The following is a 14,534-nucleotide window of genomic DNA, read 5'->3' on the forward strand; positions in this document are numbered from 1 at the left end:
GTGTTCAAGCACAAAATGTCTTAAGTATAAAAAGTAATGTTTAGTATGTGTTTTAATAACTAACAGTTATTTGTTTCACTTACTTAATTTCATTAAATTATTCAAAACTATTCATTATTCATTGTATGGACAGAAATAGTGTTTTGAAGATAACTCCCAATAAAAGTCAACATTTAAACAGTAAATATTGCCAAAATATGGACATTCGCCTGATATATTTTGAAAATATTGTATGATAACTGTTGTATTTTAGTTTTATTTTCATTAAATTTACATGTACAATTGCATTCTAGGTGTATTAGAAGATATTTAGTTGCATTAAAAGCTTCCTTATGATAGTTTTGATGGTTTATTGCATTAAAATATAGCTTTTTTTACCAGGCGAGGATGAAAATATATTTTCTCTTTTTTGCATCTCCATTTAGTTTGTAATGGTAACATAAATATATTAATGTACAATGGATTTATATTCCTTAGATTCTGGCCTTTCAAAGGAGACCAGAATTATGCATCTAGTCCAAATGGTTAAGGAGTTATTCCTGATTCATTTTGGGTTTGTTATTTTAGGCATTTTTCCTGGAAAAGGGTGCCTGTCCCCAAAGAGCCAAGCTCCCCCCGGTAGTTCGTATCCCTGCTTTCACTACTATTTAATGAGCACATTATTCTGATAGTCACACTTGTTGCAATATACACACAGAGGTACAGACAGTAAAGGTGATGTTGCTATAGACTGAATGAAAAATGGTACAGATATATATTATAGTGTTAATGGTAATAATTGTAATATTAATAATAATAATAGCAGGAACACGGGGGCAGCAGGTGACCCGCAACCACAGATCCAGACTCCACAGCTCCAGTGCCAGAAAACCTGCAGGAAGTGATAGGAGGAGAGAGTGGACGGTTGGTTATCGTTCCCTCTAGCTGGATGAAGCCATTTTTATGCAGGATCCATGTGCGACGGCAGCTGGGGGCTCTCTGCAGTGCCGCATAGCTTTCTAAATTTATCCATCTCACAGCGTAATTGTAGCAAAATGGCTACATATTGTCATGGGAATTGTATATTTCATGGTGCAGAGTTGAACAAGTAAATGGACAACAACAAACAAGTGCAAAAAAGGATTCAACTGTAGGTCAGACGTCTACACCTGGGACAGAATCAGACATCTGGCCCCGAGCAGAGGACAAACAAAAGTGGCCTTAAAAACTCCACTTAACATGGGAATGGAGAAGCATAGGACTTAACAAATTTCTGCTACCTCACATATAATAATATGAAAAAATAAGACAGACAATGTCTGATATTTTCACAGCACTAGGTCCACATGCTTGCCGTAGACCGGCACCTGCAGTTTATTTAGGGCCGTATGAATCGCCCAGGGCAAAAAAGACAACTGGCAGCCTGTGAAAGTGCATCAAAAGTCACAGTACGCCAAAGAGGAAATGTACAAATAAATGATTTACAACAAAACAGTTGTCTTTGGTTTATTTATTAACATGAGACATAGACAAAGGATAAATTCAGCTGGGTCAGAGGTCAGCATAGAGCTTCTGGCCCCGAGGAGAGGAGTGCATTAACACTTGAATACAGTGTCACACGTTTCATTAATAGAGGAGACTTTCTCAGCACTGAGAGAAAATTCTATCTGCAAGCTACAGAGACCAAGAAAACGATTCCAGAGAAACCCCTCTGACCGAAACAACAGCATGGTACAGTGAATAGTATAATAATTCAGAGGATGAGTATAAGTACACAATAGTGGATATATAGAGATATGATTATAGACACGCATAAAAGCACAACACATTTTCTGCCATTGTACTGTGTAACTGTGAGTATCGGCCCACTCACGGCACTAGCTTAAATCAAATGAATTATTTGTTATTTAAGATTTCATTTGTTTAAAGGTTAGATATCCCATAGGGCACATGGCACGCCACTGTCCCCACTTCTGCTGCCCCATTCACATGTCTCATCTGGTCATCAAGGAAAATGTGTGGCCTGATCTTCTCCAGCGTGGGGCCCTTGGGTTCCCCGTCCAAAAACACAGCCCTATCGATCTCCAGATCCCATGAACGCACAGTTTTCAGGGCTCTGTAACCAGCACTGCCTGCGTCGCGAGCTGTCACCAAGTAGGTCTTGATGGGGCAGTTCTTGCGACGGCCTTTATCATAAAACTTCTTCTGCAGCTTTCCGAACGCCTCCAGGAAACCTTTCAGTGGTCCCTGCAGAAAGACAAATGCAGACAGAGTAAGCCCACAGTCTCTTATATGTGGCTCATTACACATTACAAATTCAAGTATGTAATTATTAGAATCTGGGCCTCCGTGCTCTTTATGCAGAGTTTACTTTATTGACCACCATTCCTACTAATATTTTAATTACCAAGATAGTTCCGGAGATCTGGAAATGAGGTGACATGAAAAAAAATCAGACCGGTTCAAAACTAATTTATTTCAAAGAGAAAAGCTAAAAATATGAACCATGTTTACAGACCAAATCCCTTGTTCATCTTTGACCTCCTATACTTTAATGTAGCTACACACGTGCCCTCCGTTTTCCTGCTCAGTTTGGGGTTGCTGCTTACGTTTCAGGTGTGTTCGCTTTCAGTTTTAGCTGCCATTGAAGTTCTTTTGATGATCTGACGTGTTAACAGTCAATCTGATTGTTTCACCACTTGTTTCTTGTTCTGTCTGATGTTTTTGTAAAGATGTCCACGTTTCCCATCTCATAAATTACTTGCTCAACAATTTTATTTAAGTGATAGAAATGACGGTCAAACGTACAAAAATAAGAGTTGGAGTGGGTAAGTTGTAGTAAACCTGAACTATCCTTTCACTGAAGGTACAAAATGCCCTACATTTTAAACAGCAGTGTGATGCTAATAACTGTCACTGTGTATACTGTACAGGGTTCAGAGGCTGGTTCTCGTGTGTCTTCTCGTGCTCTAAGTACTGGGCCAGTCCTCCTTCCTTGAAAATGCGCTCAGACTCATCAGAGAAGAGGACCCCGTCACCGTCAAAGACAACACGCAGCTCAGTCTGAGACACCTCTGTGATCTCCTTTGGGGGGACCATGGTGGCTGCTGCTATACCTGAACGTATAATTCAAAATCAGGTTTGTATCAATACAATATATACATTTGCCTTCTTAGTGTTACAGCTTCTCAGTTATATGTAGCTTCTCTCTCTTTGTACTGACCTGCCTCCAGAACTTGTCGAACCCTGACTGGATCATCAGACAGGTATAGGTTAATGTGGCAGGCCTTCAAGTCGCTTATGGGACTATTTTCTCCTTTCAAACGGTAGCCTTCAATGTACAACTCTGCAGAGAGGAGGAATCAAAGGTTTAGTGAACAGCTGATGTTTGGTTTCATTTTATAATACATCACTCATAGTTCTGTTGTCTGTGTATTTCTGTTTATATGACGAAGAAAGATAAATGCTGGTGAAGTTAAATGTCCTTCTTCCTCTCCATAGTGTTACAGGGGTGACCGTCGTGCCCGGGTACTACGGCGACTTTCCTATCGTAGCTTCCCCACAACACTTTTGAATGTCTATTCATCAATAAATCATTTCACCATATCTGTTGATAGAGGTCCTTGCTAGTGAAACACCAGATAAAAGGATATTGCCACATTCATTTTTAATGTCAATGTATCTTAGTAACTCACGGTGATGCTTGATGGTATTGATGAGTCTTTGGTCATCGTGTGCCTGGTTAGTCATGAGCACAACATCAAATAGCTCCTCGCTGTCGGGGTAAAGCTCCCTCAGCTGAGTGTTCACAGCTTCCAGAGCCTGGCAACGCGACCAGACACAGTTATTTAAAACAATATATCATTGCAGCGTACGCGAGTGTTGGGTTGTTGTTTTATGCTTACTACTCATTACCGCCTCCAGAGACAAAGCTAACACTGACACCAAGGAATCACTCTGCAGTGGGGTAAATTTTGCGTGTATGTGCTTGTTTCTTCACCGTCTCTCACCTTGACAAAGGAGAAGGCAGGTCCGGGGCTGAAAGGCTGCTGCTCCATGTTGAAGAGGAGTCGTGACGACACGGCGATAGTGATAGCATTCTCTGGCCTGGGCTGGAGGATGAGAGTTTAAAAATGTTTATTTACATCCAGTTGGGCTTTTTCTTTCACAAGCACAGTTGCTTTATGTGAATGCGAGGCGCTGATATTACTTTTTAAGTCACAGCTGCTTGTTGAAATAAATGATTTAAATAAGGCTTCACTGACAGACAACAGTGGGAACATAAGAGTGAGTTAGCTCATGTGACAGAATTGAAGTGACAGCGTGATATGAAGTACATTCCACTTGTCATTAATTTTGAAATGGTTACGAGCGGGCTGAGCTTGAAATCCATATTACTGTCATTTTTGCAATATTGAAGTACAACATAAATCCACAAGATATTTCAACCTGGAACCTGGAGAAAATATGTACAGGATGAAAAATGACTTCCACTGGTTAAAGGTACAGAAGCCCTTAGACGCCACACATTCATAAATTTATTTACTCCATTTTCCTGAGATAATGAGTTAATTTAATTAGTTTTAGAGATATGTATGTCATTATCTTGAAATAAATGTTTTTCCAAGATAACGGGAGAATTTCCTTGAGATCAGCTGATTTAGTTTTTATCATTTCGCCTCACTAAACAGTTAAAGCCTCACAATACCTGTGCAATACCTACAAGACTTCCCAGAGGTCACAATGAATGACACATCTTAGGGGGCTTCAATTCATTGTGCATCGTGCAGCTGGAGAGCCTAGGCACGAACGAAGCCTAACTGTCACACACCTAATATCTCAAAGTAATGTAGCTTTACATAACTCAGGGACCTCGCCCTAAAGGCCAGCTACCTGTCTTCGCCACCAGCAGCCCTAACCGGCATGTGAATGGTGTTGTGACGAGTTCTGCATGCACCTCGCGGGACGTAACACTCATTTATGCTGACAAAAAAAGGTGGAAGCAAATCTTATCTTATATAAATAAATCTGTTCTGCCGCATAATGCATCCACCTCTTAAGGTCCTTTTCAGATACTTTGCACTCTGATGAAATGCGGCTTTCACAATATATTTTTGCTGAATCTCAAGGATGCTACTTCTGCCAAGTGTCATAAAATACTGAACGTTCATAAAATATATCCTTCTAATCATTTATCGCCATTGATGATCCCACAAAGAACAGTGTATCATTTTTAAATAGCACTTGGAGCTGCATGCAGAACATCAGCAGCCACCTCCAGCAATGCCTCCAAGCGCGCTTCCCAGAACTGCGTAACCACCTCAACTCGTTCCCTTCCCATCCTCATGAGGCACAGCCAGTGATTTTTATAGGGTCCACAGATCCTTCCTCTCCCTGACCACAGACAGAAGTCAATTTCAATGGCTGGAATTGGCCAGTGTTATCTCGAGAATTGCATGCACCTCCAATTACTGCTATAATTAAATGCTATAATATTCTTTGTGGTGATAAACGATTTGAGGTATATATTTTATGAACGTTTAGAATATTTTAATACACTTAGTAGAAGTAGCATTCCTTGAGACGCAGCAAAAATATGTGGTGATAACTGCGTTCGATCAATGTGCACAGCAAAGTGTTTGAAAAGGACTTTAAGAGGTGGATGCAGAATTCGGTAGAACAGATGTTGTAGACTACCTGCCGAGATTTGCATCCACCTCTTTTTTCTCAGCATGAGCATTACCACCCACGAGGTGCATGCAATTCTCGGCAGGCATGCAAAATTCAGCACAACCTGTGACAGCACACAGACTGCAAGGAAGCGAAGGCATTGTGGGTGTGGCCATGCGGTCGATCCAAACCCATGATTGGTGGGTCAAACCCCCCAATAGAAACTCTTGTCTTGACCATTTTTGACTTGCAAAACTGTTTGACTTGCAAATCTTACTGACCTGCAAAACTTTCTGACTTGCAACAAAGGCCTGTTTGTTTTTCATTACAAATTAGATTTTTGATGTCAGTGCGATACATTGTGGTAAGACATGAACTCCCCTGGAAACATGATTTGTGATATTTTGGAGGGTCTGCAATACAATGTGGGGACAGTATTTCTTTTTATCTGTATCATCATGAATAGTCAGGAGAGGGAACGATCACTGACGTCTGCAGCGCCGGGCCGCCCCTCAGCCTCCTCTCTCAGGCCGTGCACGCTCCAGCATCTCGTTTCCTCTCCGGTAGACCGACTATGCGTGTAGTTTCTAAATTATTTTAATTATTTCATATTTTTAAGTATGGGTCTTGTTTGTTTGTACTGTACATCACTTTTTAACTTGGTTATGTGTAAGTGCTGTACAAATAAAGTTATTATTATTATTGCTCACACTTTGGCATCCGACTCAAGACGTTTACTTTTCTTTTGAGGACACATCATTTGAGGTCGGTAACGTTTGAACGGCTTTGAGTGAATTGATTGTCCATTGTCACTCGTTTGTGAGAACACAAATAGGCTGGCCGCACCTACATTTGAAGTGAACACGCACTAAAGCCTTTATGGTAAATGCGCTGAAGCGGACCAAAGCAAGCTGACAGGCAGGGTGAGCAACTCTATTCTGATATTTTCTCACTTTACAAACACAAGTATCGCAGTACGAGTCTCACCTGAAGAGAGGCTATGAAGTCTTAATTGACCGATACAAGCACCACATATGATATAATTAATCACATGTTGGAATGGAAATAAAATGTATTGCATTATATTCACAGATAGTATAACAAATATTACATGTGTCCATTAGAAATAAAAATAAATAAAAATAAAAATAAACAATAACTTTACTGTTCTTTATTCTTTGATTCAAGGTGGCAGGCTGTAAAGGCAAAATCATATTAAAGTTTAAATTGTACTTAATTTTTCATTGGTAATATGTGCAATAAGCGTTCTCTCTGCTTTCAAAAACTCTGGACTCAGGAACTGTAGCTGTAAATGGATGCTGCATAAGGAAGTCAGGGATACTCACTCTCTCTTTGGCAGGAGTTCCCATTTTAAGTTCAGTCCTGGTGCACTGATGAGATCAATCTGACTGCAGCTCTGCTTAATATTAAGGAATAGTATTGTCAAGAAAAACATACACTCACAAATTATTTCACTTGCATCTATAAAGAGGGCTTTAACTATTGATGAAATACAAAAACATGTTATTCATGCAGAGCTGTCCTGAGCAGATACATCTGATAATTAATAATCTTCTGATTATTTTGAAGGAACATTATTGCAAAGAAAAATGTATACTTACAAATTTTCACGTCAGCTTTGGGAGTGTCTTCCTTCTGTGTCTGAGATGCGACTCAACTGAGCTCAAAAGACAAGTGCAAGTGATAACCTGTTTGCATCTGTGGGCGAGGCTCCACCACATCATGTGTGAATATTTTTTGAAAAACTGAAACTTACGAACAACATTAATGTAAATAGAAACAGAAACATTAGATTACTCCTTCTAGTTAACATGATTTATGACTATTTAACTTTTGGATACATATTGAAGTAAATAGGGAGAAAAAAATAATGCGTTTGATTATAGCAACGCCGTTGTAACCATGGTTGTAACCATGGTTGTAATGTTTACAGGCAGGGGGTGCCGCACGAGAAGGTTTTCGACTCCATCTTCTGTTGTCTGCCTTGCTATCTTGTTTCTTGGACTCTACTACCAGCCACTCTGTCAGTAAGTGTGCTCGCCTTTTGTTTGTTTTCCCTCAATAAACCCCCGTTGAACTGTACCTCCTCTGCCTTGCGTCCTGCGTTTGGGCCCTCCAACCTGCCTTACCACCACTTACCGTAACACAGCCATTGTCCAGAGAAAATGCAAAAGGATGGAATCTGATGGTGGTCAGAATGATTCTTCCTCTTCACAGCAGGAGAAAGAAACCAAACACTTTGTTAACATCTTCATCATCAAAGGAAGTGACCAGTGAGTCTTTTAACAATTTTTTTTTTTTACAATAATAAAGTATTCCTCATCCATAATAACCTTTTGTCTTCATCACTTTTACCACTCCTTACACATGAAACATACTATTTCTTTCTCCCTATTTACTTCAGCAAGTATCCAAAAGTTCATCATGTTGACTTGAAGGAGTAATCTAATGTTGCTGTTTCTATTTACATTAATGTTGTTCATAAGTTTCAGATTTTCAGAAGTTACTCACACATTATGTGGTGCAGCCTAGCCCACAAAAGCAAACAGGTTTTCACTTGCAAACATTGTCCATTGAGCTCAGATGACTCCCATTTTAGAAACAGAAGGCAGACACTCCAAAAGTTGACATGGAAATTTCTGAGCATACATTTTCTTTGCAATACTCTTACTTCAAAATAATCAGAAGATTTATTGTCATCAAATATATCTGTTCAGGACAGCTCTGCGTGAATAACTTGTTCTCTTTATAGATGCAAGTGAAATCATTTGTGGGTGTACATTTTTCACAAAGCCATGCGTTGAATACACAGCTGGCCTTTCACAGTGCAGTGTAGGACTCGTTCTGAGGTCCGACACTTTCGTGGCTGCGCTCCATTGACTCTAATGCAAAAAGTCATTTTCTAGCTATTTTTGGCTGTATTTTTCCAAGACCTGGTCAAAAGCTGTTCCCGGGGCACTTAACTAATAGTTACAGTTGTTACCCAGCGAGGTTGACAGGAGAAGTGCGATTTATTCTCTTTCCAAAACATAAAATAAATACAGAAAAATGTCGGCTGTGGATTGTTCCTAATGTGATGTTAATTAGCTAACGCTAGCTAACTTACCACTGAATCTAACTTAATAAAGCCCTACTGTTCTGCTTTTTAATGATTGTAATAATGAGAAGAGGCCTACCCGGCTTCAGTTCAGCTTTTAACAATCTGCAGCCTCACATGCTCATCCAGAAACTGAAACGCATTACTGTCAACTCTTTTATTCTCAACTGATATTTCACTTTTTTAACAAACCGTACTCAACAGGTGAGTGAATAATGCTCTCACGGAGCCAGGCCAATCAGCACGGGTGCCCCTCAGGGCTGTGTCAGCTCTCCAGTCCTCTTTACACTGTATACTAAAGACCGCACTAGACTCCACGCTGACAATTATATTATCAAATTCTCAGATGATACAGCAATCCTCGGCCTTATGCGCAAAGATAGAAGCCCAGCAGCACATCATACGTAAATTGAGGAATTTGTCCAGCGGTGTGACGACAACTATCTTGTTCTAAATGTGACCAAGACTGAGGAGATGGTGTTTGACCCCAAGGCCACAGGTGACACCAGGCCTGTAGTGATCAACAACTTGCACATTACTCAGGTTAAAGTACCTTGGTGTACATATCGATAATGCACTTAGCTGGAAGGACCACGTGAATACTCTCTGCTCCAGACTTCAACAGAGGATGTGTATAGAGTCGAGCAGAGATGTTATGTTGATGTTGTTTATCATCAATACTAGAGTAGTATTCTAAGATACGGTATGTTCAATCAAAACTGGCATTGGAAGAAGGAGTCAATGTGCTACTTTATACGTCTAGTGTATATGACAGCATGAGTTGTGCCGCATGAGAATATGTGTTGAGAGATGCTTTATGTCTGTATTTTGTGTTGTCTTGTAAAGAACGGACACAGTCCAAAACAAATTTCCCTTCGGGGACAATAAAGTGTATCTTAATCTATCTTTACGGAACAGTGTTGATCGTTCATATCGTTGTCTTGTCTCAATCGTCGGGGGATGCGGTGATTCACTTGTGCTGTGTGATCGGTAGGCTTTAACGTTAGCTTCTATCTTTCATTTTTTTCATGTCCGTTTGAGTCAGTCTGAGTCAGTTTGACAGCCTGAATACAACCTTCAAATGTATAATGAAACTTCAAAACTGTCTGCTTCTCTCTGAGATCGCTCCTGTTTTTAAGGGTGCAGCAGGAGTACAATTACTCTGTTATGTGATTTTGATCAAAACATACAAGGTTGGTTTCAGTGATTATCAGAGACACACACCAGTTGTTTGTGATTGCTCAGCCAGCCTTCATTTACAGGAAATGTTTTGGGACTCGTTTTCTGTCATGTAGGTATGAAGTTGAAATTTCACCAGGATTGTCTACCATTTTATTTTACACACAAGATGTTATGCCACAAACTAATCTGAAACATGTATGACATATATATATATATATTCTCTAGCATTAAATGTCTTCTCTGTTTCTCTGGGTCAGACTCTCTAACAGCCCTCTGGTGTATGAGCTCTGCCCTTCAGCTGATTCACTCTGTTATTCTTACTTTTAATAAATATCACAAACACCTGTTTGTTGTAACTTTGTTGCTTCTAAATTTCTTAAGATTTTGGCGGTTCTGCTGTCATTATTGGAGAGATTAAGCAATTTGTCTGATGCATTTTCTGAAGTTATTTGGGCCATAGGTCACTCTGTGTTGCATGCTGGGACCTAGTTCCATCTGTTTAAACCATATTAAAATGTTTTGGGATACGTATTTGGTATATATTATACATTTGATATACATATAGGTGAAGATGTACTTAAGTTTAGACGTTCTGCAGAATGTGTCTTTGTATTTACTTCTATTTTGGACTAAATCAGGTCTGTCGGTCATTGTCGTCATTTGGTATACAAAGAGTGTTGTGGAAACTTGTGTTCAGTTTGTAGTTTTTGTCTCATTTTTTGTAAGATTTCGGCCCAAGATGGACGTCCATTTTAGTCCAAATTTATCCAAATCTGAAACTACACTAACATTTCATATACCCATTCACAGGTTAACAACACATCCCAAAGTTAGGCAGTATTGTGCTTAATAAAAAAAATTGCTCTTGTCTAATAGACAATGCAACTGTTGTTTTTTATTGGATCGTATTAATACGAAAATCTTCATCCAAAACTAAATAACCTACATTAAACGACAGAATAATAGAACATACACAGGGGATCACGTAACAAGCAAGGCATTGAAGAAAAAAAGTCTTTATACATTTGAACTGTTTTAAATTCTTCAGACTATATCATGCTTCAAATATTTAACTTTTGATTTCTTTTGAAATGTATTTGTGAATGTTCAAAGGGTCACGCGGATTAGGGAGCTCGATTTGGCTGTGAGAGTGACTCCGACCAGATTTCACTCCGTGTCGGAGTGGAAGTGGCGAGGGTCTAGTTTTGGAAAGGCCATTTTTGCTAAATGCATATTTGCTGGAAAATGAGCCTCGCAGTAGAACACTGCCATCTCCTGGACAAATGTCTGCACCAGTCAATTCAAAACATTTATTTGTCATTGTCTTACACTTACAAACTAATGAAGACTCACATGTGGCACAACTTATATAGACCAAAATATGCAGTCCAAAACCTGAACATGTGTCTGGACTGAATTACAGAAAAGAAATGGAGAAGATGAAGTTGAGCTCAAAAACAAACAAACAATCAATCAAGTGTTAAGTAGTCAGAGGTCTGATGTAAACTGAAGAGAACAAATAATGATTAACACACTTTTGTTTTAAATTGTTTAATGATTTTTAATATGGTTGTTGCTCTGTCATCTGTCGTTTGTAAGGTTTTTAAAAGAGTTTTAAATTCATGTTAAAAGGAAGTCGTTAACAAAATGGTGAAACAAGAGATGGATGCCTTTTTTTTAACTTTCAGGTACAGAAATCACAGAGAGATCAGAAACAATCCAGCACTGGTCCACCTCTGTTACTCTGACATGTACAGTCACTAACACCCTGTTGGCTTCAGTGGACTATGTCTAGTGTCTTTACTGGAACCTGCGTGGACCTGGATCTAGTCTCAGAGTCCTGTTTCTGTGTTTTAAGTGAAGTTTTATAAACTAAATTCTGGAACTAAGGCCACGCCTCAAACTCATCCAATTTCCGCACACCTAGTACTTAAAGCACACCAACTCCGTTCACCTCCCCTCGTCTCAGCTTTCTCATCCCTCCCACCCAAATCCCTTTCTTTTCTCTCTCTCTCTCTCTCTCCCTCTGCTCCCTTCCCTCTCTTTGTCTGCATACAGAAGATTTCACTCGATCCGTTCTTTTCATACAATCTATCTAGGCTCCATTGCAAGCAATAAACCATTGTTAACCTTCTACGTTCGTAGGCGTGGTCTTCGTTAGTGAAAGTTTTATTGTGTCCCCTGCCAGCATTTGTCCAATAATCTGTCTTAAATCTATCTAAAACAGTCCCCTCCAAAAGTATTGGAATGGTAAAGCAAATCCCTTTGTTTTTCTTGTTCACTGAAGACATTTGGGTTTAAGATCAAAAGATGAGTATGAGAGAAGAGTTCAGAATTTCAGCTTTCATTTCTTGGTATTCACATCTAGTTGTGTTAAACAACTTAGGACACACCGCCGTTTGTATTAGACCACAGCGTTCTTAGGTGAGCAAAAGTAAAGGAACAAATAATCTTAAAGTAAGTAACACTTTTAATTTGGTGGAATAACCCTTGCTTGCAATAACTGCCTCAAGCCTGTGACCCATCGACATCACCAAACTGTTGCATTCTTAATTTGTGATGCTATTCCAGGCTTTTACCACAGCTTCTTTCAGTTCTTGTTTGTTTTTGGGGTGTTTCTCCCTTCAGTCTCCTCTTAAGGAGGTGAAATGCAGCTCCATTGGGTTGAGGTCAGGTGATTGACTTGGCTAGTCTAAAACCCTTCCACTTTTTCCCCTGATGAAGTCCTTTGTTTTGTTGGCAGTGTGCTTTGGTTCGTTGTCCTGCTGCATGATAAACTTCCTCCCCATTAGTTTCAATGCGTTTCTCTGTAAATTGGCAGACAAAATGTTTCTGTCCACTTCTGAATTCATTCTGCTGCTACCATCATCAGTTCAATCATCAATAAATATTAATGAGCCTGTTCCAGAAGCAGCCGTGCAGCCCAATCCATGACATTACCTCCACCATGCTTCAGAATCAGAATCAGAAATACTTTATTGATGATGATAAGAATAATAATACATTTCATTTGTAATGCACTTTATATTTACGCAAATCCCAAAGTGCTACATGATAAAACAGGTAAGTGCTAAAAAAAAAACAATGGAGAGCATGAAAATTAAAATAATAAAATAAAATAACTTGGAAGGAAAAGGGCAAGAGTTCAATCAAAAGCTCTCCTAAAAAGGTGGGTTTAAGGCCTCGTTTAAAAGCATCCACAGTCTGTGGTGTCCTCAGGTGGTCAGGGAGAGCGTTCCACAGACTGGGAGCAGCTGAGCAGAAAGCCCGATCTCCCATTGTACGGAGCTTGGTCCTGGGAGGTTTCAGGAGATATGCTGAGGCAGGTCGGAGGGTACGTGTTGAGGTCTGTGGGGTGAAGAGTTCCTTGAGGTAGGGGGGGGCTTCACCATGGATGCACTGGTGGGTAAGGAGGGAGACCTTGTACTCAATCCTGAGTGAGACAGGAAGCCAGTGGAGTGATTGAGGATGGGTGTGATGTGGTCATATTTGCGTACCCTCAACAGGATCCTAGCAGCGCTGTTCTGGATGTACTGCAACTTCTGAAGGCTTTTCTCAGGGATCCCGGTGAGGAATCCCGCATCTGCAGGGGTGAGTGTCAGACGGAGTTTGGCGATGTTCCTGAGGTGGAAGAAGGAGGTCTTGCAGATCTGTTTGATGTGAGCCTCAAAGGTCAGATGAGAGTCCATTTTAACACCCAGGTTAGTGGCTGATGTTGAAAGAGGAATATTTTGGCCAGAGAAGGTGATGCTGGTAATGTCAGATGACCGAACCTGGTTTGGAGTGCCGACCAAGCTGCAGAAAGTTTTGCTTCATCCACGCCAGACAGGTGGTCAGAGTGGATGATGGCAGGGCATCAGAGGGGGTTGGGTTTGTCCTGAGGTAGAGTTGAGTGTCATCAGCATAGCAGTGGAATGAAATTCCATGCCGGCTGATGACATGGCCAAGGGGGAGCATGTAGAGAATAAACAGGGTGGGGCCAAGCACTGAGCCTTGAGGGACACCACAGGTGACATTGTGTGTCAGGGATTTAGCTTCTCCCAGGGCGACGTGCTCAGTTCTCCCGGTGAGGTAGGATGAGAACCACTCATGGACAGAGTCAGAAACACCGATAGTGGAATTTAGACGGTGGAGGAGGATGTTGTAGTCCACAGTGTTGAATGCTGCAGTCAAGTCCAGGATGATGAGAAGATGGGGAGCCAGTCTGCATTCATCAGCAGGTCATTTGTGACCCTTACCAGGGCTGTTTCTGTGCTGTGGCCAGAGCGGAAACCAGACTGATATTTTTCAAACAGGTTGTTTTGTTTTAGATGGTCCTGAAGCTGTGCAGCAACTACTTTTTCCAGCATCTTGTAAAGGAATGGAAGGCTGGAGATGGGCCTGTAGTTGGCAAAGACTTCTGGGTCTAAGGTGGGTTTTTTGAGAAATGGACTGACAGCGGTTTTCAGTGTTGATGGAACATGGCCAGCCTGGAGGGAGTGGTTAATGACCTTTGTGATGAGGGGACTTATGGCATGGAGGTTGGATTTTACCATGGCTGTGGGGAAGGGGTCCATGGCACAGGTGGATGGTTTCATCTTTTTGA

At 40.6% G+C, this 14,534-nt stretch overlaps 1 protein-coding gene and 1 pseudogene across 1 annotated transcript; one reads left to right on the forward strand and one right to left on the reverse strand.

Annotated features, from left to right (window-relative positions):
• LOC119912628 overlaps positions 1–14,534 on the forward strand; it is a 337,535-nt pseudogene that overhangs the window by 313,376 nt on the left and 9,625 nt on the right.
• Positions 2,861–7,472, reverse strand: LOC119912714 (cytosolic 5'-nucleotidase 1A-like). Its single transcript, XM_038732006.1, has 6 exons — positions 7,272–7,472; positions 6,996–7,066; positions 3,990–4,091; positions 3,675–3,801; positions 3,203–3,325; positions 2,861–3,095 (listed from the first exon to the last, which is right to left on the reverse strand). The coding sequence occupies exons 2-6, from the start codon at positions 7,017–7,019 to the stop codon at positions 2,893–2,895; spliced, it is 579 nt and encodes a 192-aa protein (XP_038587934.1). The 5' UTR covers positions 7,020–7,066; positions 7,272–7,472; the 3' UTR covers positions 2,861–2,892.

The sequence above is a fragment of the Micropterus salmoides genome, unplaced genomic scaffold (assembly GCF_014851395.1).
Source record: "Micropterus salmoides isolate LMB-PRFRI ecotype aquatic unplaced genomic scaffold, ASM1485139v1 Ms_hic_scaffold_2, whole genome shotgun sequence".
Taxonomy (NCBI): Eukaryota; Metazoa; Chordata; class Actinopteri; order Centrarchiformes; family Centrarchidae; genus Micropterus; species Micropterus salmoides.

Excerpts from the sequence above, each read along its gene's own strand:
- LOC119912714 (XM_038732006.1), bottom strand. The coding sequence starts at position 7,019 with ATGGGAACTCCTGCCAAAGAGAGA. Across the intron at positions 3,802-3,989 it reads CTGCCTTCTCCTTTGTCAAG|GCTCTGGAAGCTGTGAACAC; the intron begins GTGAGAGACGGT and ends TCGCGTTGCCAG. Across the intron at positions 3,326-3,674 it reads CAATACCATCAAGCATCACC|AGTTGTACATTGAAGGCTAC; the intron begins GTGAGTTACTAA and ends TCCTCTCTGCAG.